Source organism: Mus caroli, unplaced genomic scaffold (genome assembly GCF_978045245.1).
Source record: "Mus caroli unplaced genomic scaffold, Mus_caroli_1 scaffold_8, whole genome shotgun sequence".
Taxonomy (NCBI): domain Eukaryota; kingdom Metazoa; phylum Chordata; class Mammalia; order Rodentia; family Muridae; genus Mus; species Mus caroli.
Window position 1 is genome coordinate 2895282 of NW_028227263.1, and position 27705 is coordinate 2922986.

The 27705-nt window shown below is 50.8% G+C and overlaps 2 protein-coding genes and 1 non-coding gene across 3 annotated transcripts; all 3 read right to left on the bottom strand.

Moving 5' to 3' along the window:
* Positions 1 to 7820: 7820 nt before the first annotated feature.
* Tnni2 (troponin I2, fast skeletal type) lies at positions 7821 to 9120 on the bottom strand. Its single transcript, XM_021168529.3, has 5 exons — positions 9063 to 9120; positions 8843 to 8971; positions 8614 to 8703; positions 8111 to 8287; positions 7821 to 7978 (listed from the first exon to the last, which is right to left on the bottom strand). The coding sequence occupies exons 2-5, from the start codon at positions 8963 to 8965 to the stop codon at positions 7883 to 7885; spliced, it is 486 nt and encodes a 161-aa protein (XP_021024188.2). The 5' UTR covers positions 8966 to 8971; positions 9063 to 9120; the 3' UTR covers positions 7821 to 7882.
* A 2798-nt stretch (positions 9121 to 11918) lies between these two features.
* Positions 11919 to 16829, bottom strand: Syt8 (synaptotagmin 8). The gene is made up of 9 exons (XM_085842495.1): positions 16714 to 16829; positions 13985 to 14188; positions 13714 to 13883; positions 13231 to 13329; positions 12949 to 13107; positions 12708 to 12875; positions 12470 to 12575; positions 12248 to 12381; positions 11919 to 12164 (listed from the first exon to the last, which is right to left on the bottom strand). The coding sequence occupies exons 2-9, from the start codon at positions 14082 to 14084 to the stop codon at positions 11931 to 11933; spliced, it is 1170 nt and encodes a 389-aa protein (XP_085698621.1). The 5' UTR covers positions 14085 to 14188; positions 16714 to 16829; the 3' UTR covers positions 11919 to 11930.
* Positions 16830 to 26926: 10097 nt separating this feature from the next.
* LOC115031705 (U6 spliceosomal RNA) lies at positions 26927 to 27034 on the bottom strand. Its single transcript, XR_003837364.1, has one exon. It is a non-coding gene; the product is annotated as a U6 spliceosomal RNA (small nuclear RNA).
* Positions 27035 to 27705: the final 671 nt, after the last annotated feature.

The window sequence follows — 27705 nt, forward strand, 5'->3', positions numbered from 1 at the left end:
TTTTCCATTCTGGAAACATCTAGCCATTTTAATCTTCATATATATAAATCCCTCTTTACTAAAACAATTGCCATGTTTACCTCCCTTCTAACATTTTCTTTTCTTTGTAATTTTTTTTCACTTGTGTCTTTCTTAATACCCTGAGATACAATAGCATTAAACAAATGAATTTACTATCTATTGTGACAATTTTCTTCCTGAGGGATTCTTAAGCAATATATATCCCCTCGTCAAAAAGTTCCAAAAGATTCAATTTCATCAAAGTTCATCCTGGGGAATCAATTAATTTATTGGCTTACTTACTGACCGTGGGTGAGGAGTTCCCGGCTAGAGTGTGGATTCACAAGAGCAGCCACACTGGGAAGTCTACACTTGGTGTGTATAATGGCTTTCTGCTAGCTGCACCTCCTTCCCCCTTATCTTTCCTAGCATATATACTTTTAACTCTTCTCCCAAATCATGAGGAAATGTGTGATTAGGCCAGAATTGCATACAACTGTCCAAGAGAGGGGCTAGATACTCAAAATGAGGGCCCAGTGACCATCATTACCCACTGCCTTCTATAAAAGAACATTCACTGTCAACAAACGCAGCATCCGACATCTTTTGTGAGAAGATATAGATGACCTTATGAAGACAGTGATAGCTTGGCTTAGGATAGCTAAACAGTACCAGCTGAATAAAAGAAAGCCAAATAAAAATGACACACATGATAATCATGTATTAATTAACATTGCCTAGGTCCATACCGTTAATTGTGAGGCTTTGAGAGTTTCCAGGTAATCCTTATATAAAGACAAGACAGTCTTTATACACTGTATGGAGTCACTGGCACAACCTCATTTTTGGTTTTGAATGAGTGCATGTAGCATGTACACAGAAACAGTGGATGCAGAGCAGAATATCATCACATTATGTTTACAGTGTACAACAAAACTCAACTAAGAAATCTTTGTTGAGCCGGGCGGTGGTGGCGCACGCCTTTAATCCCAGTACTCGGGAGGCAGAGGCAGGCGGATTTCTGAGTTCGAGGCCAGCCTGGTCTACAAAGTGAGTTCCAGGACAGCCAGGGCTATACAGAGAAACCCTGTCTCGAAAAACCAAAAAAAAAAAAAAAAAAAAAAGAAATCTTTGTTGAAACTGTGATGCTGACGTGATTATTGAGAGATCTTTAGTCAGAGTCCCTCTATCCTCTCCATAGATGTGCATCCCATTAGCTGTTTTTACCACAGACATTTTATCTTGTGAGATAAATACCATTGCACACATAAGGATATAGTTCCTTTATAAAACTGTACACACTGGTTTACATTGGACAAGGGACGCACTGTTGACTCCAGTGGCAACTAGTTGGGCCCAAAGCACCTGCATTCTTTATATTCTTAATAGATTTGTCCAGATGAGTGTCATTATCTGTTGAATCATATATTGGGAAGAATGATTAAAAGAGACAGAATATATATGAACATGTATTATATATACTAATATAATATATATTAGAGTACTATACTAGATAGAAAACTTGAATCTGAATGGGCACCTTCTCAAGATTGAGTGGTGTCAGCATCCATGACTGAGGAAGATCAAGCAGATAGAAGTGTCTGGGACCATCCCTGGATAGACTTGAATTGGCCAATACTGACAGTTCAGACACATCTGTAAACGGAGGCAGACGACCTGAAAAAGCAAGTATCCTCCTCCCTATAAAGAAAATACATTGTTAGACAATACAGTACCCTTATTTTTCTATAAAGGCCACCTTTTCTCCTCTAGCTCATATTAAGATGAGACCTGTGTGTAGAAAAATATTAGACATTTCTTTCTTAAGGCCTATGGATGGAAGCAACTCCAATGGATAGAGATACAGTGAGGGGGAGTCTTTACCGACAGCTATGTGAGACAAGAAGACATTTTGGAATGTCTCCCAGATCTTTTTTTGTCTCCTTCTTGGAGAGTTCCTAGCTCTTATTCCTTTCCTCATGAGTAATCACAAAGAAAGGAGATATCTATCGCATTAGTAGCTTTATTGATATGGACCTGGTACCTATATACTTCCTGTCCTAATCAGCCGCCATGAGGAAGAGTCTCTCCGGATTATTCATGCCTACAAATGTGACTGTAATAACCTGTGACCTTACTGAACTCTCTCTGTATTTCTTCTGGCTGATTTTAATCTGTTTATGCTAGATTCCCATCCAGTAAAACCCCTGGGAAAAATATATCCTCATATGCCAAAGAAATCAATCCACTTCTAATGGTTGTATAGGTTAGGTTGGATTTTGGCTCCCTTGTGGATTAAACTTCCAATGTTTCCTTTAAACACTCCCTTTCGCCCTTCACATTTACAATCTGTCTGTTGCATTTATCAGTCTGAATAGGAGGCAAACGTGAAAGCACTCAGGGTGATTTCCTCTTTTTTAAAGATGGCTTTCTATCACTCGGGTGGCCTGGGTTAGAAAAGGCACAGTATAATTTACTACACACTGTCTTGGAATAAGTATCCATAATTTAGAGAATACAGTACACAGAAATCATTCACAATAACTCAGCGTGAGACAACATCAAGATACTCTTTGCACTTTGCCTGTTTCTGTCAAGTCAACCAGACAGTGAAATCACAGCAGAGGGTTCCAGGGCCTGATGGGGCGAAAACAGGTTGTCAGGAAGCATGGATCAGAGGAGACCTGAGCAGCTTAGAGACGAATAGTCTTGGAGATTCTGGGCACCAAAAGCAGATATTAAGACCCAGCATAGCCTGCCTCTCCAGCCTTGGGCCCAAGCAGATAGGTTCTTTCTTGCCTCCAGCTCTTGTAGCTGCCCACTGGCACAGCCTGTCTAGCACCTGGCCATGTATTCTTTTAGTTCCCTTGTGAGTGTCCTAGTAAGGGTTACCATAGCTATGATGAAACACTGTGACCATAAACAAGTTTGTGAGGAAAGCTGTTGATTTGGCTTACACTTCCACATTGTCGTTTCATCACTGAAGGAAGTCAGGGCAGGAACTCAAGCAGAGCAGGAACCTGAAGGTAGGAGCTGATGCAGAGTGGGGGAGTGCTGCTCACTGGCTTGCTTCTCCTGGCTTGCTCAGCCTGCTTTCTTATAGAACCCAAGACCTCCAAATCAGAGGTGGTGCCACCCACAATGGTCTGGGCTCTCGCCTATCAATCACTAATTAAGAAAATGCCCTACAGCTGGATCTTATGGAGGCATTTTTTTTCAATTAAGGTTCCCTCCTCCCAGATGAATATAGCTTCTGTCAAGTTGACATAAAGCTAGTCAACACATCTTGAGAGCTGTGCTTTCAAAACTCCACTGTGGGCCGATGCGAATTCTCATGAGCATTGTTTTAAGTCCAACCACTTCAAAGTGTCAGCTTCTTTAGATACCTGGCTAGTGTCAGAGGCACATGGCTGAGAAAACTCTGTTTGTTTGTTTGTTTGTTTGTTTGTTTTGAGACAGGGTTTCTCTGTGTAGTCCTGGCTGGCCTTGAACTCAGAAATCTGCCTGCCTGCCTCTACCTCCCAAGTGCTGGGATTAAAGGTGTGCGCCACCACTGCCCAGGAAAACTCTTACATCCCTTCTATAAACCAATAAATAGATCATGGAAAGCAATGAGTCAAAATTACAACAAAGCAAAACAACAACAACAAACAAACAACAACAACAAAACCACCCTAGAACAAACAACCAAGATGGAGATCTGGTGTTGCTTTCTTAGTATATTATAAAAGGGGACAGTCCCCTGAGGGCTCAACAGCATCAGAAAATGTATAGGTTTCTCTACTTTATCACATGGCATTCACTGTATTTATGATGTCATTAACCAAGATGGTGGCAAAACACATGGTTACTTTCTGGTCGTGAGCCCAGCCCCGTGATAAAGTGAGCTCACCCTCTATCAGGGCACAAGTCCCTGTGGTCCCTGTGGAGCCCACACATAACACAGGTTAAATGTGGATAGTTTCACCAATTTATTTAAAAAGACACCTTTGTTAGGTTAACACTGCTATATGGCCTAGCTGGAAGGCCCCAACTAGAAAAAATAAACAAACAAACAATCAGAAGAAGGAATTCCATGGTCTCAACCAAGAAAGTTGAGTCCATATATCTTCCCAGGAAAATTGTAACTGTGGACACCAAGTGTTGTCATCTGGGTCTTGTTTTAACTTCCACTCAGCCCCTAGGCAAAAGGATTTTGCTTGGCACCGTTTTTTCCCACTCAAGCCTGTTGGGGGCTAAGATCAGATATTCTGTGACTCACCATCTTGGCTAGAATTTAAGACCTTTGGAAACCAACTAGTTAAAATAGTTAATCCTAATTTAAAACTTTAGTAGCCTTGAGTGGCACTTTTACCCAGTTAGAAAAATCAGCTGTTGGATGGCATCGTCTAAGGAGGTCAGATTTAACCACACCAAGAGACCTGCTTTTACTTCTAACACCAGGCCTGATGTAAAGCTTCCCAAGTTCTTTGAGGGAATTGGGTAGAGAGAGAAAGAAGAAAGAAAAAAAAAAATCCAGTGCTCAGAGAAATAGAGATTCTTTTATAAGATGGAGAGTCAGGTTGGGCCTGGGGCTCAAACCTACCTGGGAGGTTTGAAGCAGGAGGATCCAAGTTCAAGGCCAGCCTAGGCAATTTAGTGAGACCCTGGCTTAAATAATCACAAAGAGCTTAATGGTAGAACACTTACACAGCTTAATCATAGATCCCTTGCCCAGTGTGAATGAGACCCAAGCACTTAACATGTAAGAAAGATGGAGATCCAGGTCTTTGCTAGAAACTCAGGTTTACATGGTCTGAGGGACATGGACAGTTGGCTCCATAAAAGGGGGTTCTAGGAAAAGACTAGGTGAGGAGCACAGGCTTGGTGACAGATGGGAGATGGTTCATGAGTTGATCATGATATTAAGGATTCAGACAGACCGAGACAGGAGAGCAAAAGGCAAGTCTGCTTTGGTGATTGCTTCTTTAGTAGCTTTGGTAGAAAGAACAGGCAGAGTTGGGGGCATCGAGATTGCTATCTGGGTCTGTGTAAAGTCCCAATCAGCAGCAAAGTGGCAAGGTCTCCTGTGCCAAGTCACTGGTATGGCTTGTCTTTCCAGGAGCATGACAGGCTGAGGAGTGGGGGACCCCATCTGAAGATGGGGGGACAAACAATGGATCATGCACATGGCAGAGCAGAGCCCTGATGGCAAGTTGGTCATTGCATGGATGTCATTGAAGACGGGAGTTAGACAGCCAAGCAGAAAGACAAAGGGAAAGGTTGGAAGCCAGGCAGGAAAATGAGGTTCTGAAGTGGTACCCAGGGTTCAGGGCCCTGCCCACCTTTGTCTGGCTATGCTTGCAAGCCCACACATACTCCCTATTCTTACCACCTACCCTCCTAAGCCCTACTTCTTTGGTCTTCAGCAGCCATTTTTAAAAGCAAGACCTCATACTCAAAGTTTTAAAAAGCAAAACCTCAGCAGGTATCATGTGGGACATCAGGGGTTCCTCAACTTTTGACTGCACTGTGTTCCTGTAGACACTTCTCACCCCTTATCTTTCCTGCCTCTTCCTCTCTTGCTGCTGGTCCTAGGCTCTTCTCATGTCCTAAGAGACCCTGATTAGCATCTCAGCCAAGATCCTACTTCTAGTCCCTACCCAAAGAATCCTTCCAGACACCCAGACAGCCATGCCCATACCCTGCTCCATTCAGCCTTGCTGCTTGGTCAGCTGAGGTAAGACAGGGTCATTCTGGGGGGGGTCACAGACAGCATTAGGCACAGGGGCAGGGCTCTGCACAAGGCCCTAGGGTCAGTCGGCTTGGTTTGATTTGTGGAGGTCTCTTGTATTTTATTCACTCACTGGAAAATGTAGCAAGTACCCATAAATCTGACATCCCACGCAAGCATTCTACCTCCCACGATGTAAGCCTTGTGACGGGCTCTTCTCTTTGCCCACTGTCCCCACCCACCCCAGGCAAACAAACTGGATTTTTGTATTTGGCAACTTTTTGTTTTTTGTTTTGTTTTGTTTTGTTTTAAAGATAGTTTCATCCTAGAGTGGATAATATTGAATGTCAAGTTGACGGGATTTAGAGTCATCTAGACGACACACCTATGAGCATTGGGTGGTTCACATGAGAAAGACTCCCCTTATTTGAACATTTGGTCCTTAGTTGGTGACCCTGTTTGGGGAGGTTTAGATGGTGTAGCCTTGCTGGAGGAAGTATGTCACCAGAGATGAGCTTTGAAATCAAAAGCCTAGCACCACCTCCAGTTTGCTCCCTGTGCTTCATGCTTGTGATTGAGATGTCTCCCTGCTCTGATCACCATACCTACTGTTTGTCCTATGTTTTCTCACCATGATACACTGTTACCCTCTGGAACCACAAGCCAAAAATAAACTTTCTTCCATAAGTTGTTTTAGGTCAAGCTGTTTTATTGTAGCATCAGAAAAGTAACTGACACTTTGACACGCCAGAGAGGAAGTTTCTCATGGAGTCACAGAGGTGGGAAGACCATTGTACTACCCACCTTTTCCCTGTACAAACACGGGTTCCTGTGGGACCCATTTCCCTCTGACATCGCTATGCACAGCTTCCTATCAAGGCATCTCGTAATCCCTGGCCCCTTAGGCACATGCCTAGTCACATAGCTCTGCATCTGAGCCCGTCTGGCTCTGACTTGCTTTGCCTAGCTCTGTGGTGAGGTAGAATTGTCCCTAAGGGTCTGGCTTGCTGCTGTCTGGACATTGGGAGAAGGTCCAGGACTGAGGCTCTACCTTGGATGGGCTTTGGGAGCTGGTGAAAAGAGCATGGTGGATCCAGGACTGCAAATGCTGAAGCGAGAGCCAAGGAACCATCTTCAATGAAATGTATTTTGAGGATTAATGGGCACCTGCCAGGGTTCCTCATGGCTCCAGAATGGGGGCAACTTCTTCTGGAATCCCCCCATCCCACTGGAGATCTAGGACCCTGATAGCATCTCACACAAATCAAGGCTGTGTACACAGCCATTCGAAAAAGACTTATCAGAGTTGGGGATATTGTTCTAGCTAGGCCAAGGCCTGGAATTTAGTCGAAAGAAGACAAGTTCCTTTCTGGACCAAGGTAGGGCCTGCCACAGCTCTACTCAGGAAGAGGGACCCGGGTCTTACCAGCTGAGTACAAGCCTCTGGAGGGAGTGGGGAGTTACTGACTCAGAATAGCCATGTGCACTTCTGTAGGATGGTCTGGAGCCTGTGGCCCTGCTATGAAGTCAAGTGCTGAGCCATCCTAGGCCCTATGTTCCTCAGGGTGACTTTGTGAGGTGCAATGAAGATCCAGGCAAGCTGTGTAGGCCCAGTCTTTCCTTCATCCCTCGTGTACAGAGAGGGGAAGGCACTGGTGTAGGAGGAGGTGGGGTTGATGTAGGCTGAGTCTGGGGATGGACACAGAGGGTCAGACTTCCAGGATGGCTTCTGACTTTTGGTCTCAGATGGGACCCTGAGAAAGGGCAGTGCTGAAAGAATGGAGACTGGGGCTGCCTTGGGGTGTGCCTGCCAGAACCATTCTGAGTGAATGACTGCACCAAGGAACAAAGAAGCTGATCCCAGACTCCCACTCAGATATGTTGGAGTCCATGGTCATCCTTCTCCATGTCCTGTCAGACAGGTCCAGACATTGACCACACCCACCAGTTACAGGATACAGCCCAGGGTCTTTGAACTCTACCCAAGCAGTATGGCCTCTCTCCTGCCACACTGCTGGTCACTGATGATGGGCTCCAGAGTGGGCAGAGACAGAACTAGACCACACCAGTAAAAGGGATGCGAATCCTTTATTGGAGTGAGGCCAAGTACTCCCAGACTGGATGTTGGGTGCTTCCCCAATGCTAGGGTGGGACTGGGGAAGTGGGCAGTTAGGACTCAGACTCGAACATTTTCTTCCGGCCCTCCATGCCAGACTTCTCCTCAATATTCTTCCTCCAGTCACCCACGTCACGCAGGTCCCGCTCCTGAGGGTAGGACCAGAGAGGTCTCAGATCCACCCCAGTCTGCTCCAGACTACCCTTGGCCTTGCTTTACTATCTATGAAAGGGACTGTGAGTGGACTCTCCCTCTTGGCTCTCCCCTGGGCCTTGACCTACCTTCTCAGTGTCTTCCTTCTTGACCTGCTTCAGGTTGGCCCTCAGGTCCATGCACACCTTGTGCTTAGAGCCCAGCAGCGCCTTCAGCATGGCGTCGGCAGACATACGCACCCTCCGAAGTGGGGGCCTCTTGAACTTGCCCCTCAGGTCAAATAGCTTCTGGTTCATGTCTTCCAGCTGGGAGGAAGGAACAGGAGGTTTGGGAGCCTGATAGCCTCCATGTCCCTGATCTTGCCCTGTATCATTGGCCTTACTTTCTCATCACCTGGCTTCATCCCATAGCACCTGGCCTCACCCTCATATCACTTGGCTTCACCCCATGTCATCTGGTTCCACCTTCATATCGCCTGTGCTACCCTGCAAGCCATTGGCTCCACCCCATGCAATATGTCCCACCCTCTCACCATTGGCTCCTCCCCGTGCCATATGTCCCACCCCCCTCACCACCAATTCCACCCCATGCCATATGCCCCACCCCCTCACCACGGGCTCCCCCCTCTCACCTCCTTGCTGCTCTTCTGCACCTTCACCTCCATGTCATATTTCTCCTCTTCCGCCACATCGATCTTCGCATGCAGTTGTTTGCAGAGTTCCTGGGTGGGCAAGCAGTGGGTGGGTGGCCACCCTGATACCTGAGGATCATTGTCCCCTCCCAGTCCTGATCAGGAGGGTTGACCTGCTGAGGAGTCGGGATAGTAGGGTCTTGGGTGGTATGGGGCAGGAAGGAACTACCTGCACTTCAGACATGGAGCCTGGGATGTGCAGTGGCGGGCAGTGTTCTGACAGGTAGTTCTCCTTCTCAGATTCTCGGCGGCTTTCCTCTTTCTCCAGCTCTGTGGCCGCTATCTGGAGCATCACACTCTGAGAACACAGAACGGTGGGAGTGAGGGTCTGCAGTGAACTCCCACCCCTACCTCTATATCCACAGGTCTCTGCAGCAGCCCACCCTTACCTTCAGGTGCTGTCTCCGGGCCGTGATGGCCCTGTTGCGCTTCTGCAGGACAGGACAAAGGGGTCAGAGTCAGGCCTTAGCTGGAGCTCTGACCTGCTTAGAGCCATCTGACTTGGGGTTCCCAAGGAGATAACAAGGCCACTGCCCAGGGCCCTGGTGTTTTCCCCTAGTCCAGGGCCTGCTTCAGGGACACAGGCCTGTGGTCCTGACTCTTTGCTTACGTGGCACATAGGGCTGAAGGGGGTAATGGGGATAAGGAGACAGGATATAGCTAGGCCTCGGGGGCTGTGGGCAAGGGGAGGCCCGGAAGGTGAGTGGTGAACAGAAATTAGAAAGGAGAAGTGATTCCCTTGTGACTAGGCCCAAGTCTTACTTCCCTTGCCTCATAAAGCACCGGGCAGGCACTTCCTCTCTCTCTCTGGGGGTAGTTCAGGGGGTGGGGCACTTGGGGGCCTTGACAGGGGTGTCTTCTGTCCTAGCCTCAGGGGACCATTATAGCCTCTAGAGATACTCACCTCCTCACTGTCCCAGGAGGAAGAGGGAGGTGGGAGTGGGAGAAAAAAAGAGAAGTTAGACTGTGGCTCACAGGAGTAGCCATGAAACCTAGGGTTTGATGGGGTTGAAGGGGTAGGCGGCAGCCACAGAGGGCAGGGAGATAGGACACTCAAGCCCTGGTGAGGGACTGCAGTATGGGTCACCCTGGGTATCACTTACTCTCCCATCCTGAGATCTCAAGCTCTGATCCTGTGGGGAGAGAAGTGATGGTGTCAGTGTCCGCCTTGCGTGAGGCTAGGCATGGAGACCTGGCCTCGCTAGGCTACTTCTGCTCTACCCGCAACTCAGACCTTCTCAGAGGACATCACCCCCCACCCCCACCCTGAGGATGAGAAGTAAGAGGAGAAAGTGTTCCCAAAATGTCCCGGGCGGGGCCTGAGGAGCTGCAGCTGTCCCCGAGGGAGGGATGGGGTGGGGCTGGCCAGCACAGGTGGCTGCCAGGGTGAGCCTGTTATTTTTAACTCTTGCTCCTTTGGCTTGAGAAGTGAATGCATGGAAGAAAGTGTTCTTCTGTGTGGCCTGGGGGCTCAGGTCCCTACTTGCTTGACCTGAACATTTTCCTGCTTTTGTGTCCCCAGAGTCAGGGCCTGTTATCTGAGGCTCATTGTAGACCCCTGTCCTATCCTAGCAGCACCTGTTGCTCTCAACCCTAGATCTGTGGGGTACCTCAGAGAGAGCTGTCGGCAGCAGACCCCCAAACCCCCAAGCCCCTGCCCGGGGAAGTCCTCCTATGAGCTAGCCTGAGTAGTGCTCTAGTCTCCCACCTCAAGAAGATGGGCCGGGCCTCACCTAGATGCTGTGCAGCAGTGCTGGAGGTCAGGCCGGCAGCAGTGAGTTGGGCTGGTGGGCCAGGGGGAGGGGTATAAATTGCTTTCCCTGGGCCGGGCCCCTGCTCAGAAAGGGCATGGAGTCTCCTCAGACCAATGGGGGCACAGAGAGGAGAAGAGCCTCCCCACCTGCCCAGCCGCCTGGTCAGCCAGCCCAGGCGCTGGCCTGTCCAAGAAGTCTTGGGGTGGGGAGTTGGGGGTGGTTTGCTCTATTTATGTCTCAATGACGAGTTCAAGATGCCAGCCTTGTTCCTGCAAGAGCCCTCAGGACAGCAAGGGTAACCTTCCATGTGGGTCTCCAAGGTACCCAGCTCAAACATCCACTGAAGTCTTCCTCCAAAGGAAACCGGACTTCACCAAAAGTAGGCTAACCTGGAGTCATTGTCAAATGATATGTGTGGTCTTGTAGATTTGCACCCACTTGGCCACTCATTGCCTGCTTGGACCCCTGGGCTGACTGTTCACCTCACCAGTCCTCCTGCAAAATTGGGCGCACGCGCACGCACACACACACACACACACACACACACCAAACAAAAACAAAAGCATTCTCTTAGGCCCTGTGTGAAAGGCAGTCAGGGCTCAGGAGAGTGGTGCCCACCTCTTATAGTGAACTTGCCTTTCTGCCCAGGAAGAGAGAAGCAAAAGGGTCCCTGGACCAGCAGCCAGGCCTCTCTCCGCCTGCCACACACCCTGCCCATGGGTGCCTCTGCACAGGCAACTTGGAACATGTCCTTCAACCCCAGAGAGTGGTGCCACCGCCCTAGGAACCTTTCTCTGACCTGTGGGGGCTCAGGGCCCTTGGTTGCCTAGGCAGGCCCTGCATTGCCCGGCTCACTGGGGCCAGGCCCTTACTCCTTTCCCGCTTCTGAACCCCACCCAGAGACACCAGATCATGGCTTGGCCCCAACCCTGCTGCTCTGGGGCCCCTGGGGATCAGAGGAGGGTTGGAGCTGCTAAAGCCCGCCAGATGTGCTAGGATTAAGAGGTATATCACAAGCCAGGGCTGTGAGCCCCCAAAGGCTCCAGAGCAACTTCCAAAGACATCTACTGCCCCCTGCTGGTAGTGCATAAGACACTGTATCACCGTCCCTCATGGTCTTGAGGTGTCTTCCACAAGCTGTACCTACCCACAACTCCCCCTCAATTGCCCTCTTTGCCTTCACAGAGCCAGCTCTAGCCTCCTGCTCCTCTACCAGTCCTGGCTGGCAGAGAGGGTGGTGCCCATTTTCCAAGGAAAGATCTAGGAATCAGGCCTTGAGCACAGGCCTGGCAGAGGACTGGCAAATCTGTTCAGAGCACCCACCCCAACCTTGAGAGGACAGTGGTGCCAAAGTGTAGCCTGCCTTGTATCTCAGATCCTCCTCACAGGGCTCCATCAGGACACGGGAGTGTGAAAGAGAATTCATTTATTACAGAGAGATCTGAAGAACCTGCACAAATATCCACAGCTCTCCATCTGGGAAAACTGAGACCTGCGGTGCTTTCAGGAGCGAGGCCTAAGCAGGGGAAGGCGAGGCTGCAGGGCCAGAACACGATCCACTTCCCTGGGAGACTGCAGGTGGTGCCACTGGGCGATGGGCCGCCAAGCATGGGCCAGCATGTCTGCCCAGTGCTGTAGGGGTTGGCCAGAAGCCCGGGGACCCAGCAACACTTTGCCCACAGGCTCAGTCCGGAGCTGCAGACCACGGGCCCAGACAGCCAGTACCAGGTCCACACTCTGCAGACATGGAGAGGGGACAGTCGTCAGTTTGGCTTGGCACAACGTCCCAGGCCACTCTGCCCTTCCTCCCGACTCCCTACCTGGAGCTGGCTAACGGGAACCAGGAAGACGAAGGCCTCGTTGAAGTAGGGGGTAGTGGTGCCTTTCTTGGAGGATGTTTTGTTCTTCTTCCATTTTCTCTGGTTTAACATAAGCTGGATCTTCACGTAGGCCTCTGCACGAGTGAGAAAGTTCAAGAAGGGAGTCCCATACATGCACATGGCAAGGGTCCAGCTCGCTGTCCACACAAGTATAGCTCTCACCTGCGAGCCCCGGATTCAGACCCCGAGCCTCCAGTACAACCACAGTCAGGCTGCCTGAGCTGGGCACGTAGCGTAGCGAGAAGCACAGCTCCCCCATCTGCTCAGGCTATGGGCAACAAGACGGGGCTGCAGCTGGGAGGGTCATTCTTACCCTTGGGGGTTTGGGCTCAGCAGGTACAGCATTCAAGCCTTGTCCCATGTTACAGGTAGATCCTGAGCCCCTACCAGCCAGGCTCACCTCAGTGGTCCCTGGAGGGCCTAGCTGGTACCAGCTCTCCAGGACATGTTGAAGGTCCATGGTGCCCAGGGGTAGTTGGAGCTCACCCAGTGGCTCGTGTTCTGAAAACCGCTTGAAGTCCCACAGCTGCACCTTCAGAGTGGCTTTGGGCAGCTCTGCTGGTGGGACCTGCAGACAGGGCTATGAGCTGGGTCCTGCTGCCCTGGCTCCAGCCCACTCTATCTACCCAGACTAGACTTACCAGAAAGCAGCATGTCTCTTCAAACATGGGAGAGAGCGTCCCTCGGTGCACCTTTGTCTCGTGTCTTCTCCCAGCCTGGGTGGACACACTAACCCAGGCGTAGGGGTCTGCTGTGCCCTCAGCCTTCAGGTTTCCAGCCTGCCTCAGGCCCACTCTAATCTGAGGGCCAGTGGGTTGGCTCAGCCTGGGGTCAAGAGGTTCTTCTACCCTGCTCCCCTGGCTCTTCATTCATCACATTCTCCATCAACCACAGAGCCTCTGGACCTGCTGAGTGAGTCTTACCTCCTGGCTTCCAAAATCATACTCCAGTGACAGCAGGAGTCGTCCCCACTGTTGGTCCCCTCCAGAGCAGGGTTCTAGGCAGTCCACATCTGGTTGAACCTGGGGTGGATGGTGGGAGATCAGACAAGTATGATTGAGACCAATCTCTAACCAGAGATCTGGACTATTGTAACACAGATCACACCATCACCTGCATTCTAGCCCACACATCCCCAACACAGCTCCCTGAGACCAGCCAATCTTCCTTCAACGAGACATATATGCTACTACTGCTACTATTGTACCTTCCAATGGACCATGGACCAACATCTGCCTACTTCTTGAATCACTCATTCCCTATCACCTCTGCTCATCTCCTTCCTCTGAGAAGAAGGCCTGCCAGGGCTGCCTTGAGCTCCCCAGCTTGAACCTTGCACACCCCCCCTCCCTGGAGTGAACCAGTACAGGATTGGTCACAGGTAGATTTGGGTTTCTGCTCCTCACCAGGTGAGTAGTGGTGCTATTACAGGCACTGCCCAGGCCCACAGTTTCTTTATCCTTGGGTTGCTTCCTGTGGCGATGGCGGTGGCAACAGCAACAGATGACACAGAGCAGACAGGAGACTAAGAGGACTCCAGCAGCAAGGATGGCAATAAAGAGGGTCCAGCGAGGCCCTAGGCCGGGGGCACAGGCTGCTGAAATGTCTCTCTAGACAATCTGGCTCCCCACTAGGCTGGACCACGCCCACACCGCTTTTGAGGTTCCGACCACTCACAGGGGATCCTGGTGATGAGGTCTGGGATGAGACTGGGCCCAGCTGTGGCATCAAGTGGGGCAGAGGTGCTGAGGGGGGTTGAGGCATGCCCCATCTTCATGCTCCTATCAGCTTTGAGGAGATAGTTGTAGAATCCAGGTCACTTGAGGGGTGGTCCTTTGTGTACTGACTCTTCACCTGTCTGCAGCCAGTACTGAGTCCACCCTAAGCAAGAAAGTAGCCCAAGATAGCCAGGGCAAGGACACTAGCCAGGAAGCCAGGCAGAGAGAGGCTCTGGGCCTTGGCCAAAGCACTGACTTAGCTGCTGCAAGCCCTGACTCTTGCCACTTTTCCCAGTTCCCAACTCTAGCCAAGTAGGCCAAGCCTGGCCTGGAGGCAGCCTGGTACCTGCTTTTGCTGGCCCTCGCTCACTGGGACCCTCCAAACCTACATATCTGGAAGATTTTTGTCCTTTTTTTTTTTTTTTTTCCTAGAACTTAGAGGCCTTTTCTCATTTTTGGTGGTGTCTTATCTCCTGCCCAGAGGACCCATCATAGCTCTCTACATTCCAAAGACCTGCCATCTTCTACAAGGTCGTCCAGTTGGTTCACTGTAGCCTCAGGTCCGAGAGTAGCTTGGGCTATGAGGTCATGTAGGAGGGAATTGGGGATGCAGGGCACAGGGCCACCAGCAGGTGGGCATGCGCTCCAGCAAGCCTAGGCTGAAGGAGCTTTGCTGGCATGGGCACCAGGCCAGTAGTGCCTGAGGATGAGGGCGAGGTAGGGGCAGGCAGGGGCAGGGCATAGCTGGGAGAGCCTGAGCATTCCTCCATGCTGAATCAATGCCCGCCCAGACTTGCCTACCTGCCTGCTTGGCCACCCTTGGCATGGGAGTGGAAAGGAGGAGGCCATGAAGCTGCTTTGGCCTCTGTATCCTACCTGCCTGGGGCCTGAAACACCTGGCAGGCTGGCTTCTCCCCCACCCCACCCCCACCCCGTGAGCAGAAAGGGTGGGGTTCTCAGCTGGGGACTGGGAGCCACTGTGACTCGCTGAACTCAGGACCTCCCCCCTCCCCCACAGCTTCCCTAGATGGCAACTGCTGGCCAGAACTCAGTTTCTTAAACTTGAGTCTAACGCCACTGTGCCACATGAGCCTGCCAGCCCTCCTGCCATATCTAAGCCCAGACTGCACACAAGTTACTAGACCAGCCCACTCCTCCAGGGGTGACTAATAGACCCTCTTGCTCTTGTACCCTCAGCCTGGAGTCCCCAACATGATTCCAAAGGATAGCTCCTCCTGAAACACCCATGGTTCACTAACTGGCAGCCACAGCTCACAGAGCTCAGAACCTTGCATCTCTCAGTGATTCGGGGCAGCTGCAGATCAGGAAGGGACCAGGCTCTGCCTTCTCCGTCTCCCTTTAGAGGTCCTCCTGCACACATGGAACCATGATGTTTTCAAAGGTGGCCTGAGGCTGGTGCTCTGAAGTTGGCATGGCTCTGGAGCAGAGGTGCAGAGGGTTTTTTACAAGAGGCCATAATGACTATAAAGAATCTGCTTGGAGCTGGAGCTGAGATGTTGTTCCTCAAGGGTCCCTAGCACAAGAGGGCTAAGGTCAGGCTCAAACAAATCCGGCCTCCACATGGGGCTCAAAAATGTTTTACCATTTGGAAATGGTGGAGCTGGTATGAATGTTGGGATTAAAGTAACATTGATCTGTCTCTGTCTCTGTCTCTGTGTGTGTGTGTGTGTGTGTGTGTGTGTGTGTGTGTGTGTGTGTTCTTGTCTAAAGCCCTCCCTCCCTTATCCTAAGAACAAGTGGTAGGGAACAGAGGATCTAGAAGTTGTGACTTCTAACTGTATGTCACTCAGGAGGGCATCCTGGGTAGCATGGTGGTGACACATGCCTACAGGGGGCTTCAGGCTGTTTGGAAGCTGTCTCCGGAAGATTCTGAGGCCTCAGAAACACCAGCTCCTGGTACTAGGGAGAGTTTCAAGGCCTGGAGACATGGAGGCCCCTTAGGACTCCCAGGTTCCAATGGTGGTAAAGGTGCAAGTAGAAAGACAGCCACCAGGCGGAGCCGTTCTTCCCGCTGGTCCCCACCTACCAGTAGCGCTCAGTTTGCTACTTTAGGGAAAGTGTGAGCAGCCTGAGCTAGACAGACAGAAAAGAGGCGTCATAATTCTCTAGTCCCACCCTATCTTCCTGAGCGGGCAGCCTGTCTTCTGTGACTGCTGCAGAAGACTCTCTCAAAGGACCAGCACTGTTTGACCTAGGAAAAGGAGATGGGAGTCCCTGCTCCATCTCCAAGCTCCTTCCCAGTGGCTGTGAACACCCAGCTCTGTAATCCCTTCCAGGCAGGATGTCTGACTCACAGCTGGGTCTGAGGCCTGCACCCATGGCCCCAGCCTCTCTCAATCCACGAATTCTCCAAGGCTTGCTTGAGCCCTTACCTTCTCCAGGTCTCTCTTTCGAGTCCCTCACAATGACCCAGTCTTGTACTGGATGTCACCCAGTGATTCCTTTAAGATGAGAGCCACTCAGAACAGTGCTAGGCCTCTCCTCCAAATTCTCTGTCAGCCCAGGGTCAGGTACTCATTTCTGGGCTAGACTTGCTGCCAACCTCACCTACCTACCCTCAGCCTAACCAGACCTTGTGCTATTTCAAAGGTAGCAGGTTTCTGAATTTCTTTTCCCCCAGAAAAGCAAGACACCCGCCCCCAAGCATAGAGGTGATCCCTTCCTCACCTGATACCTACTGCTTCCTGTGACAAGTGGACTCAGGCCTGCTTGCTCAGACCCTAGCCACTGGGAGGCTGGTTGTCCACTCTCAGGCAGCGCCTGATGCCCACAGCAGAGCCGGTGATGCCTGTTGCTAGCAATCAAATGAATCTTACGGGGAAGAAGGGGTGTGGAGGCAGGGCTTTGGGGAGCCCCACCTAATGACCGGAACTGCTGGCCCTCATAAGCCAGGAAACTCCCTTGAGAGCGAAGGTCTCCACTCTCTGAGGTCCTGGAGCAGGTATCTGGACTCTATGCTATCTTGAGGTGGTCCTCAAGGCTGGAGGTTACTCCAAGCCACACCAAACTTTGCAAAAGGGGGTGATAGGCCCGCTGGGCTGACCTCTGTGCAGGCTCACACACCCAGAAGTCCTGAGTCACAACCTGCTTAGTTGAAGAATGTGCCCCCTGGCAATGCAGGCCTAGGGAACTCAGCACAAAGAGGGTGGAACCCTGTAAGGGAGCTGCCTAGCGCTGTGGCGGACTATCCTGGGGCCATGAGGGCCTGACTGACTTCGCCGCCACCCTCAGAGAATGTTCTGGAGCCCATCCGGACCTCTTCCCTTGAGTTTTTAGCTTCCCAATGAGCAAGCCCTCTTCCTGGTGTCCGAGGTTAGATCATTGGCAACAATCTGTTCAGTTAGTTTGAGTCCAACCAGGGTTGTAGTCTGGGCTCCTCATTGTGCTCTGACCAGTTGATCCGGTCTGACCACTCTTCAGCCCCTTATCTGTGCCTGACAGTCAGACATTGGAATGTGTAATGGTTAACGTCGCTGTGCTGATGAGACAGGCCTTGTTGAGGAAACTTCTGCTGTAGAATGCTCTGGGACTACCTCATGTGGGACATGGGCATCCATGCTTTTCATAAGTGTCTCTGGGCACGTGGGCAGAGACATGAGATGGGTCTACCCTCTGGTATGATTCAGGTTTTGTAACAGGGACTTAGAAATAAGATCAGAGGGGCCAGTGGTGTGCCTGTAGAGATATCAAGACACCCTGGTAGCAAGCACCTGTACTTTGGGACCCAGCAGACCCCTGTGCAGCAGAGCTTCAGGCCCCCCAAGTAGCTCCCACAACCTGGCTGTGTAGGGGCTTTGTGCCTCTCCAGAATGAGGGCGCCTCCGTGGCGAGACGGCGTCTGAGGTTCTGAGGCAGGAAGGGGAAAACCAAACAGAGCTGGCAGCCCACGGCCAGGCCCGCGGCCCCCAGACGGCGGCTTGGCAGCCAGAAGCCCCGTGGAGACCCTGGCGGGGCTCCTGGACCCGGATGCTTCCTTTGAGGATGCCTGGGGAATGTTTGAGGTCAGAACACACGGCAAACGCTGGCGAGAGAGCCCGGAGCCTCTGGCAGGGAAGCAAGAGACGTGCTGGGATGGGACACGCGTTCCCTGTCTGTACTGACCCTGCTGTGGGCCCTATCTTCCTAGGCACCCCCTTTTACCTGGGGTCTGGGACAGCAAAAGCTGGGTGCTCAACTTGTCCCAGACCTTTGTATATAGCTTGTGTGTCTACTCAGGTTATCTATGACTTTTGCACTGAGAGAGAATGCACCCCTAACATCCAAGCATCAGAACAAACCTGAACCCCATTATCTAGATACTTTGGGAAGGTGAACCCCAACTTCAAATATCTGGGGAGCCTTACCTCATTACTTGAACATCTGGTACGGCTGCATCCATTTACTCACACACTGGAGAATGCACACTGATTTACCACCACCCAGAAACCCAAAGAACACAATCCCCATCTCCTAACCACCCAGGAAGGCTACACCCCATTGTCCCAGAATCTAGAGAAATGGCACCATTATCTAGGCCGCTAGGGGGATGTGCCTCCTGCCTGTGCTTTGACATAGGACTACTACTGCAACATCAGGACCGTGCACCCTACTTGAACATGGTGTTACGCTGTGGCTTCCTTGGATAGGACACCCTGAGTTTTGAGACTATATTGGAGACTCCAGGGATGTGAACCCTGATGCTTGCAGTGCCTGGGTGAGTCTTCCATCTCCTACATGTATGGCAACACATGCCCTATCACGATGGAACTCACTCACTGGGTGGCTGGATGCATCTCCCAAGGGCTTCAGAGAATTGGAGTCTAGGGCCCCATCTATCATATAGCTTTATGAAGGCCTCATACATCCTGATTTGGGAGGGAGGTCTCTGTTCATCTAGGGAAACCATAGAGTGGTGTCTGTACATTTGTGACATTTGTGAATACCTGGGGCACATGCCTCATGTACCCAAATGTTTCTGCAGCCGAGTGACCTGTTCTCTGTTCATTTGGGAACAAGAGCTCCATTCTGTGGTCATCAGGGTCTTGGACAGCCTGTACCCCACTTGTTAGGCCTACTGAATTGCCTATTGACACAAGGTACATAGGCCCGCCTGCCAGGCTGGAGGCCCAGGGCCGGTGCTGCGTTCCTGTGGTTTTGGACACGCCGTTCCTGGGCATCACACTGCTGTGTGCGTCCTATTCACCCTTGTCTCAGCTCTCTGTGTGCCATTCATTGAGCTCTGGGCTGCCTGCCCACCCCTAGTCTCCCAGGTGTCTGTACTCTGTACCTGTGCCCCATGAACTGAGCCCGTTCAAGAGCTGATTGCTGAATTCTGATCTCTGTACTCCATGGGCCCGAATGTGTGGTACCTATGCCCCATGAATTGAGCATGGAGTCCCCACAGTCCACTGTACTGTAAACCCGAATTTCCCATTCACAATCTCTTTAGCATCTCCATCCTTACCACCCCATGTCCTTGAAGTGGGCTTTTGTGAACAGTTGGGTTTTACAGAATTTATCCAATTTCTCTCCCTGAAAGGTATAGTAGCAACTTCTTTATGTTTTGGAGACAGGGTCTCATGTAGCCCAGGCTGGCCTGGAACTTAACTACGTAGCTGAACATGATCTGTAAGTTCTGATCCTTCTGACTATACTTCCTGAGTGCTGGGATTACAGGCTACCAAGCACAGTTTATACAGTACTGTGGATCAACTCAGGGTCTCATGGATACTAGACAAGCACTCTACACATTGAGTTTCATTTCCAGTCTTCTCTGTTAGATTCTGTGTCACCCTTTGTTGGATTTCTGATGTGGGTACTCTGCTCACTTGAGTACTAGGGTGACCAGACTATGGAGACCTGGTTCCTCATTTTGTCTGAGTATCTTGGTGCCTTTTACTCTCAACATCACAATAGCTAGGTTCCAAGAGCCCCACTTTATGAGGCTCACTGTCCTGTGTCCTTCTATCTGAGGGTCTTCTTGCTCCACTCCAGTCCTCTCTGCACAGGAACAGATGGCATCCACCTTCAGATGTCTGTGTGCTGCATATGGATTCTCAGAGAGGGGAGCGCCTTTCATACATCTCCACAAGTATACTTGGTTCATCAAAGGCTGCGTTCAGTCCTGTCTTTTTGCCTACAGAGCTGGACATATGGTGACTGCGCCTTCCTTTGAGCTAAACAGAGAGTTCACACTCATCTTCCCGGCTAGCTGGGCCCTGCAACTTCTTCCTGGGAACCCTTGCTTTTCTGGGTGTCTGGCAGTCTGCCCCTCATTCCTCCAAACTGCTAGGTAGAAAAGACTTCAAGAATCACCCCACAACTCCCCCGCCCCATTTTCCAGGGGCTCAGCCAACCCTCCCCTTCACCCTGGAGCTGTGCGCCAACCCAAGAGTGCTGGCTGACGCTGACATGCACCCCCACTCCAAGGCTCCAGTCTTCCTCTTCATCATCGCCTGAGGTTTGGACAGCTTGTCCTCCTTCACCAGGGTCTTTGGCAGCCTAACACCCCACTGCCTGTCTCTCACGTAGGCCCACATCCCGAGGCGAGGGCCCCCAGCAGCCGTTCCAAGATCCACTGCGTCTTTGGATGTACACTACCCATTCATCACTAGCGGGCGTCACGGCCCATGTGAAGCCATATCCCTCCTGGTCCCAGTCTCTATTCATGCATGGCGCCAGGCTGGCTGCTTCACCTTCTGAGCACCAGAGTTCCTGCTGTGTAGGGCTCTGAGGACCCCTACAATCTAGCAGCATGTGATGATATGAACCCCACTGATGCAAGATACTGAGTATCTTGCACCCCCATAATTGAATCCCACAGTGTGGTACCTGACACATATAGGTGATGTGACCTTTTGACTGTGTCCAGAATTGGGGTTACTGTCCCTTATATCCCCTATCTTAGTGCCTGAATTTAGTATAACTGTGGACCTTAGTACTGGGGTACACTCTCCCCTATCCCACCAGGGTTTTAGGGTGACATGTGTTTACCATTACCTCTTCCTAAACCTCACATAGGCCCACATTCCAGGTCGGGGCTCCAGGGTGGCCAGTTCTAAGCTCCAGTGCATCTTTGGATGTCCTAATCCATTCAGGGGTGTCTGGGCCCAGTGAACCCATTCATCCCTGTCTCGGGGCCTCTGTGCTCTATTCATGCACAGCCCTGGGCGGCCTGCACCCTGTCCACCCCCATCTCACAGACAGTCTGTGCATTGTCGCCCCTCTTCCAGGAACAGCTGCCGGGCAGCCAGCAGGCACATTCCGGGGTTTGGCCTGAAGCCAATGCAAACCCTAGCTTTGCTGGCGCTAGCAGCAAGTGGGGCGCGGACTAACCAAGGGGAGGGGGCAGGAACGGAGGGAGGGAGAGTGGAGACCCTCAGTTTGGGAGCATGTAATCAAAGGCTTCCCTAGACACACACTGTCCTCCACCCAAGGGAACACTGGGAAGCCAGAGCCAGCCCAGGACAGAGGCCTGTCCTGAACTGGTTGCCAGCAGGAGCAGCTGTATGCACAGGGTGGGAGGAAGAGCCCTCCACCACAGCCGCTATTTCCTGACCAGGCTCCCTCAGCTGCCCACCCACAGACATCCCACTGGCAGACTCATCAGCGTCAATCTGGGCAAGGTCCCAGGCTCAGGGGGTGGGGAGGTGGGCAGAGGTGAGCATGGGGTCTCATCTCTGTTGCTGTAGACCCTAGCCCCTTACCAACCCTAATGGGGACTCTTAGTAAATGGAAGGACCTCTGGAAAGTGGATATCTGGCTTCTGGGCCCTCTTAGGGTGTGTATAAGATGGCCACAGGCTCATCTTGTTTCCAGGCCGGTGAAGGCCAGAGAAGGAAAAGTGATTTCTTGGGGTCCTATGGATGTTGCCTGGCAGCCCAGAAGCCCCTGTGAATGAAGACCTGGTCTACTTTCCAGGGTCCTTGGTAGACAAACTGGTCACAGCTCTCCAAATCTGTGTGAGCCACCCATGTTCTCTGGGTGTTGTGGGCCATCTGTGCTCTCAGAGTGAGAAAATCTGGGTTTGCAGTATGTAGATGGCTATCCATGCTCACCGAATGTGAGAGCACATGTCTGGCTATCTGGACAGCTATTTGGTTAGTGTGTCTGGGTCAGGGAGACTACAAGAGTCAGACCTTTGGGTCCCTTCTTACATGCCTCAGTCTGGAGTGTCTTGCCTTTCAGCTTTGCCAGGCTGGCCTGACTTACTCTCTGTAGCTCTGGACAGCCTGTATTCTGGTCCTGGTGTAGGATGCCCTCTTTCCCATCCTGCTGGCCATTCAGGATCTTAGCTCCCTGCTATCCCCTGCTGTCTCCTGCTATCCCCCTGTCCCAAGGTGCCCCTTAGTCCCAGATATCTGGCTCCTGAGACTACCTGGATTTTTGTCAGGATAGACAAGAAGCCCCATCAAACAAGTCAGGTTCTTTGATGATGGCTAAGGTTTTCCTAAACTTGTATCACCGGTGGGATTTTTATAGACAAGGTATTGTGAGGACTACTTCAGCTATGTGGTGCTGGGAAGGACCCTCTTCTTGGGGATCCTGCTATGTGGGGACCCTGCTGTACAGAGACTCTTCTGTGTGGGCACTCTGCTCTTCAGGGACTCTGTTGGGGGAGAGGAGGCTGCTGTAAAGAGACCCTGCTCTAGGAGGACCCTGCTGTGTGGGAGAACCCTGTCTTCCAGGATCCTGATGTGTATAGAGCCTGCTTTGGGGAGACTCCTGTGTAGGTCCCCACTCTGGTGAACCATGTTATGTAAGCACTCTGTTCTAGTGGGGACCCTGGTGTACAGAAAGCCTGCTGTGTGAGGACAATGCTGTGTGGGGACCCTGCTGTGTGGGGATCCTACTCTAGGGGATCCTTCTGTGGGGGGACTCTTCTCTAAGGGGATACTTGGTATGTGCAGACCCTGCTTTGCAGGGTACTATAGTATAAAGACCCCTGAAGAGAGAGTTACAGAGATTCCCTAGCACCCAAGGAATAGCTTTCAGGATCAAAAAAGGGAAGGGACCCAGATAACTATGGCCCATAGTCTTTCTTTGAGGACACGGGTTTCCTCAAACTCCCAGGGAAGCTTGACTCACAGATGTTGGAGCCTGGACGTGGTTAGAGGTGCTCCCTATAGGTGACTGAATGCTTGTCCTAGGACTGATATGAGAATGATTTGACATCTGGCCTTTGGGGCTTGTCTCGTCCCTCTAGGGTCAACCCAAAGGCAGTTACCGGATCTAAGAGGAACCATGATCCAATATGCACCCAGAGGTTGGGCACAGCGGGTACCAGGCAGATTCAAGCACCAGGCAAGGCTGAACCAGCCAGACTCCCAGCTCCCCCTGCTGTCTGCAGGCTGCTTGGCCTGACCTCCCGCTCCTTCCCGACCCCTGCTCACTCCCAGGCCTCCTCTTTGGCTTTGCAGCCCAGACCAGAAGGCTGGCAGGCGTTTGGGCGCCCCCTTCTGTACACATGCCTCTTGCAGGGTCCCAAAAAGTGCTGCAACCTGACCCTCTTTCTCACAGAGGGGCTGTCCTAAGCCCCTGGATATTCAGATTTGCGGCTTTCTGAGCAAAAAAATCTGTGAGAGGGGAAAGCTCATGCTATGCTCTCACCCAGACTCTTCCAAACAAACTCCAAGTAAGCAGGAAAATCACTGGGACCCCAGGACATCAGCTCTCTTGGAAGAGACTTTAGCATTCCTATTGACTCTTCTGCAGTCTTCAACCCAGCGTCAGGCTAAGGCCAAGGAAGGCCTCAGTGTTGAGGTATCAGAGGCCACTGCTGAGAAGGAGTGAGAAACACCTCAGAGTGTTTACCTTTACATATTCCAGATCAGAAAAGCAGGTGCGCTGCAATCAGGAGAGGGGACCGCCTCGTATAATGAAGAGGACATCAACCCCTTAGGTGGAAGAAGAGAGACCCTCTGCAGTGACAGCCTTACCATCAGGGAAAGCAGTGCACTGTGCTGTCGGTTATTGGAGGGCTGGAGGTTCACACACCAGGTAGAGAAAGTTGCCAGAAACAGCCAGAAACAGGTATGGTTCAGGGCACATAGAAAGCCAGGCAGATGCTGGCTGAGGCGAGGAGACTTCACTGACCTGCAGCAAGGATGATGAAGAACACAGACATTAGGCCTCAAGGGAGTCAGGCCAGCAAGAGGCCCTGACCACATGATGAGGCACCTGCCATCTAGCTGATGAACCCTCCAGGAAGTGCAGCCAGCTCCCTATCCTGTGTCTAGTATGCATGGGGTCACATTCAAGGACATGGGCAGACAAAAACTGCAGATATGCAAATTTACAAGCACAGCCCTTCCTGAACACATACAGACTCTCAAGCTGAAAGATAAGGGGCCACCTTGAACTCCAGATAATAAAGCAATAGTGTGGGGTTTTTCCCCCCTCAGCAGTGTCGAGTCAAGGCTATGAACCTGCCACAGCAAGAACATATCTTGATTTTGCAGCTCACCAGCTCCCAGGTACCTTGCCTCACCTGGCAGGATTCTGGTAAAATTGTCATATTATTGGCATGCTAGAGACCCTGGCCCTGCAGGTAGACCCTGGCAAAGGAGGGTGCTCACAGGCACAGGCTGGGCTGCCAACCTCTTAAAGGAGTGCTTGAGGAAAGCCCAGGCTTTCCCCAACCCTGCTTCACTCCTAACCACAGCCATAGCCTTTGCTCCATACAAGACACCTGGCATCAGACTGGCCAGAACCTGGTCCAAAATCAAACACAGCCTTGTACAACAGGGTGGGGAAGAGGCTCACTCTCCCCTAGCACCCTCTAGATGTCCCTCTTCTGACTTTCTTGCCCTTGCTCATCACACTGTCCCCAAACTATGCATGGAGGGTGCTTTTCTGTGCTCACCTCTTTTGGAGCCAAGGTGCTCTATGCCTCTACCTCTGATACCCCTGTGGTACCAGGGTCTGCATGAATGGGGGAACAGAGAGCCTGAAGTCTGCTTCCTCCCCTGTTTATCCTGTCTGCTTGAGCTGGGCCTCCGTCAGCCTTCCCCTCCTCAGGAGCCTTCTCTGGAAGCCCCGTTGAGACTCCTAAGCTTTAGAAACAGCCTCAGGGATCTGGCAGGCCTACCTGCTCTAGGTCATCTCAGGAGAGTGCTCAGGGATGTGTTATGGCAAGCAGTGGGGTCAGCCTTGGGCCTGTGCCTCCTAGCTAGGTAGGGTCTCAGACCCCTTATTTCTAGTCACTGAGTTGGTATCTTGGACACAGAAATATTTAGGCTTGTGGGTGGGGCCTCCTCTCCTTCGGTTTGCTTGCCAGCTTCTGAGGGCCTGTAGAAAACTGGTAGATTTCTTTGTACCTGTGGTGTGAATTTGGGTTTCTGGGTCATCCCGAGACCCATAGTATATTTGTGCACCCATGTGCACACATGTGTATGCCCAGATTCAAAGGAGGAATATGTATAAGTGTTCCAGTACCTATGTGTGTGTGTCTGCATGTGTGTATATGGGTCAGTGTGTGCAGGTACATGTATGTTTGCAAGTACCTGTGTATATATGGGTGCATCTGTGTATAGTATATATGTATATGCACTTGCATTGTGTGTGCAAGTACATGTGTAGGTGGAAGTATATATGTACACTCAGTTGCACACAAATGAATAATTTTTTTTTAAGAAAAAGAATCAAAGGGACAAACTGCTGTTGTCCCCTGAGCAAGGCTCAGGAGCCACAGGACACGTTTGCAGCCTGCTGACCAGAGCTGAGCTCCTGGCCACAGTCACCTGCAGAGGGCGAGGGTGGGCTGGAGGCTGCAGGCAGTTGATTCTTCCAGAATGTACATCACACTGACATCCTGCTATGAAGGAGAAAGGGGTACTGGGGTCCAGCTCCAGTACAGGGTGAGAGGGCAGCTATGGCTGGATGAGCATGTCCAGCACTTGGTATGTGTACATTTCCTGCTTTGTCACGGCTCAGTGGAGTGGAAAAAAATCCCAGAAGCAGTGAAGAAGACCATAGCGAATCGGGTGGCAGTACACGGGTATCTGCCACATGCCGAAAGGACTCCTGGAAAACATCAAGGAATGGCATGTAACTGAATCAAAGAAGAACAAGTGACCCAAGCAGGCACCTCCCAGCACAGTCATCCAAACATTTGGCAGCGCTGGGTGGCATTTCTGGGGATGGAACCAAAGGACTCACATGTGATCTAACACTGAGATCTCCAGGCCTCTTTTTACTTTTTATATTGAGACAGAGTCTCACTAAGTTGCCCAAGCTGGTCTTGAATTTGAGATTCCTCTATCTCTGCCTTCCATGCAGCTGGGATAAAAGGCCTGAAGCACCAAGCAGAGCTGAAATTATAACAAGCATTTGGCAAGGTGCTCATTTGAGACAAGGGAAGTTCAATTTACAGCAAGAATAAGCAAGCATTTGGTTGGTGGTAATGACTCCAAAACCCATCTTGCCAGGAATGGGAAGGCCATGACCTGGTCAGAAGTGGCCCCAAAACCCAGCTCCCCAGGCATGGGAAGGCTGTGTTGCTGTGGAGTGTACTAACACTTAGGAGACTGTGTGGAGGTGTGCAAATTGTCATATGTGTCCTTTAAGTGTTTGTGTGGATGTGTGCTTTGAAGTAACTTAGTTTCAGTGCTGCAGTTGCTAACACCTTTTTACATTGTTCTGAATATCTCAATATAATAAATGAATGAATGAATAAAAGCATGTTTATTTCCTTTGGAGGTTGCTTGTTTACTTGTTTATTGAGTTTCTTTGTGTTTCAGCCCTGGCTGTTCTGGAACTCATTTTTCAGACCAAGCTGGTCTTGAACAAATTGAGATCTGCTTGCCTTTGCCCCAGAGTGCTAAGGTTAAAGACATATGCCACCATGCTTGTCTGAACATATTTATTTCTTAAATTCTTTTTCTTTGACAGCCAATTTTTTTAAACTATGGAATGCTTCATGAATTTGTGTTCTCATCCTCACACAGGGGCCATGTTGATCTTTTCTGTATAGTTTCAATTTTAGTATTCATGCTACCACAATGAGCATGTTAAATTCTTAAGATGCTAAAGATGTTCATTATTCCACCTGGATTTGTGGAGCTGTGCACACAAATAAGCATACAGGGCCACGAACAAGAGAGCTTCTAGGGTTTCCCCAGTCAAGTAACAGGTTAACACAAAGCCCAGGAGGATTAACATTAAATGCATTTGTGAACACATGTACGTGTAGGCATGTTTGCGTATGCATAAGCTTATGCATGTGGTTTATACGTTAAGTGAGTTCATGAGCTCATGTGTGTGTGGTGTATATATGTGGTATGAGTACACATGCATATGAGCTGGTTTGGATGTGGTATATATGTCTGTGAGCACATGTGTATATAAGCTCATGTATATGTGGTGCTTATGTGTGTATGAGTGCACATGTTTGCATGTATGAGTACATGTATGTGGTGTATATGTGAGTGAGTACATGTGTGCATATATTTATGTTTGTGAATTCATGTGTGTGTTCACGCATCAGCATGAACCTTCATGTCACTCCTAACATCATGAAGTGTGGACTGTGGTCTATGTAAATGTCCACAAGTCTTTACAGGAAACTATTATTAACCTGTTCCCATCGATTCAACCCAACCTTTGTGGGTTCCCACAGACCCAGGGTGAGGCCCCAGTTCCACATTCTTCCCAGCTATTTCCTGTCAGTCATTCTGAGTG

What these genes read in the sequence shown, in the direction of transcription:
- Syt8 (XM_085842495.1), bottom strand. Translation starts at nt 14,084, where the DNA reads ATGAAGATGGGGCATGCCTCAACCCCCCTCAGCACCTCTGCCCCACTT. An exon ending in AAGAGACATGCTGCTTTCTG is followed by an intron (nt 12,876 to 12,948) that starts GTAAGTCTAGTC and finishes CCCTGTCTGCAG; the next exon opens with GTCCCACCAGCAGAGCTGCC. An exon ending in TTCCCGTTAGCCAGCTCCAG is followed by an intron (nt 12,165 to 12,247) that starts GTAGGGAGTCGG and finishes CCATGTCTGCAG; the next exon opens with AGTGTGGACCTGGTACTGGC.
- Tnni2 (XM_021168529.3), bottom strand. Translation starts at nt 8,965, where the DNA reads ATGCTCCAGATAGCGGCCACAGAGCTGGAGAAAGAGGAAAGCCGCCGA. An exon ending in TGCAGAAGAGCAGCAAGGAG is followed by an intron (nt 8,288 to 8,613) that starts GTGAGAGGGGGG and finishes CCTTCCTCCCAG; the next exon opens with CTGGAAGACATGAACCAGAA. An exon ending in AGAAGGAAGACACTGAGAAG is followed by an intron (nt 7,979 to 8,110) that starts GTAGGTCAAGGC and finishes TCCTACCCTCAG; the next exon opens with GAGCGGGACCTGCGTGACGT.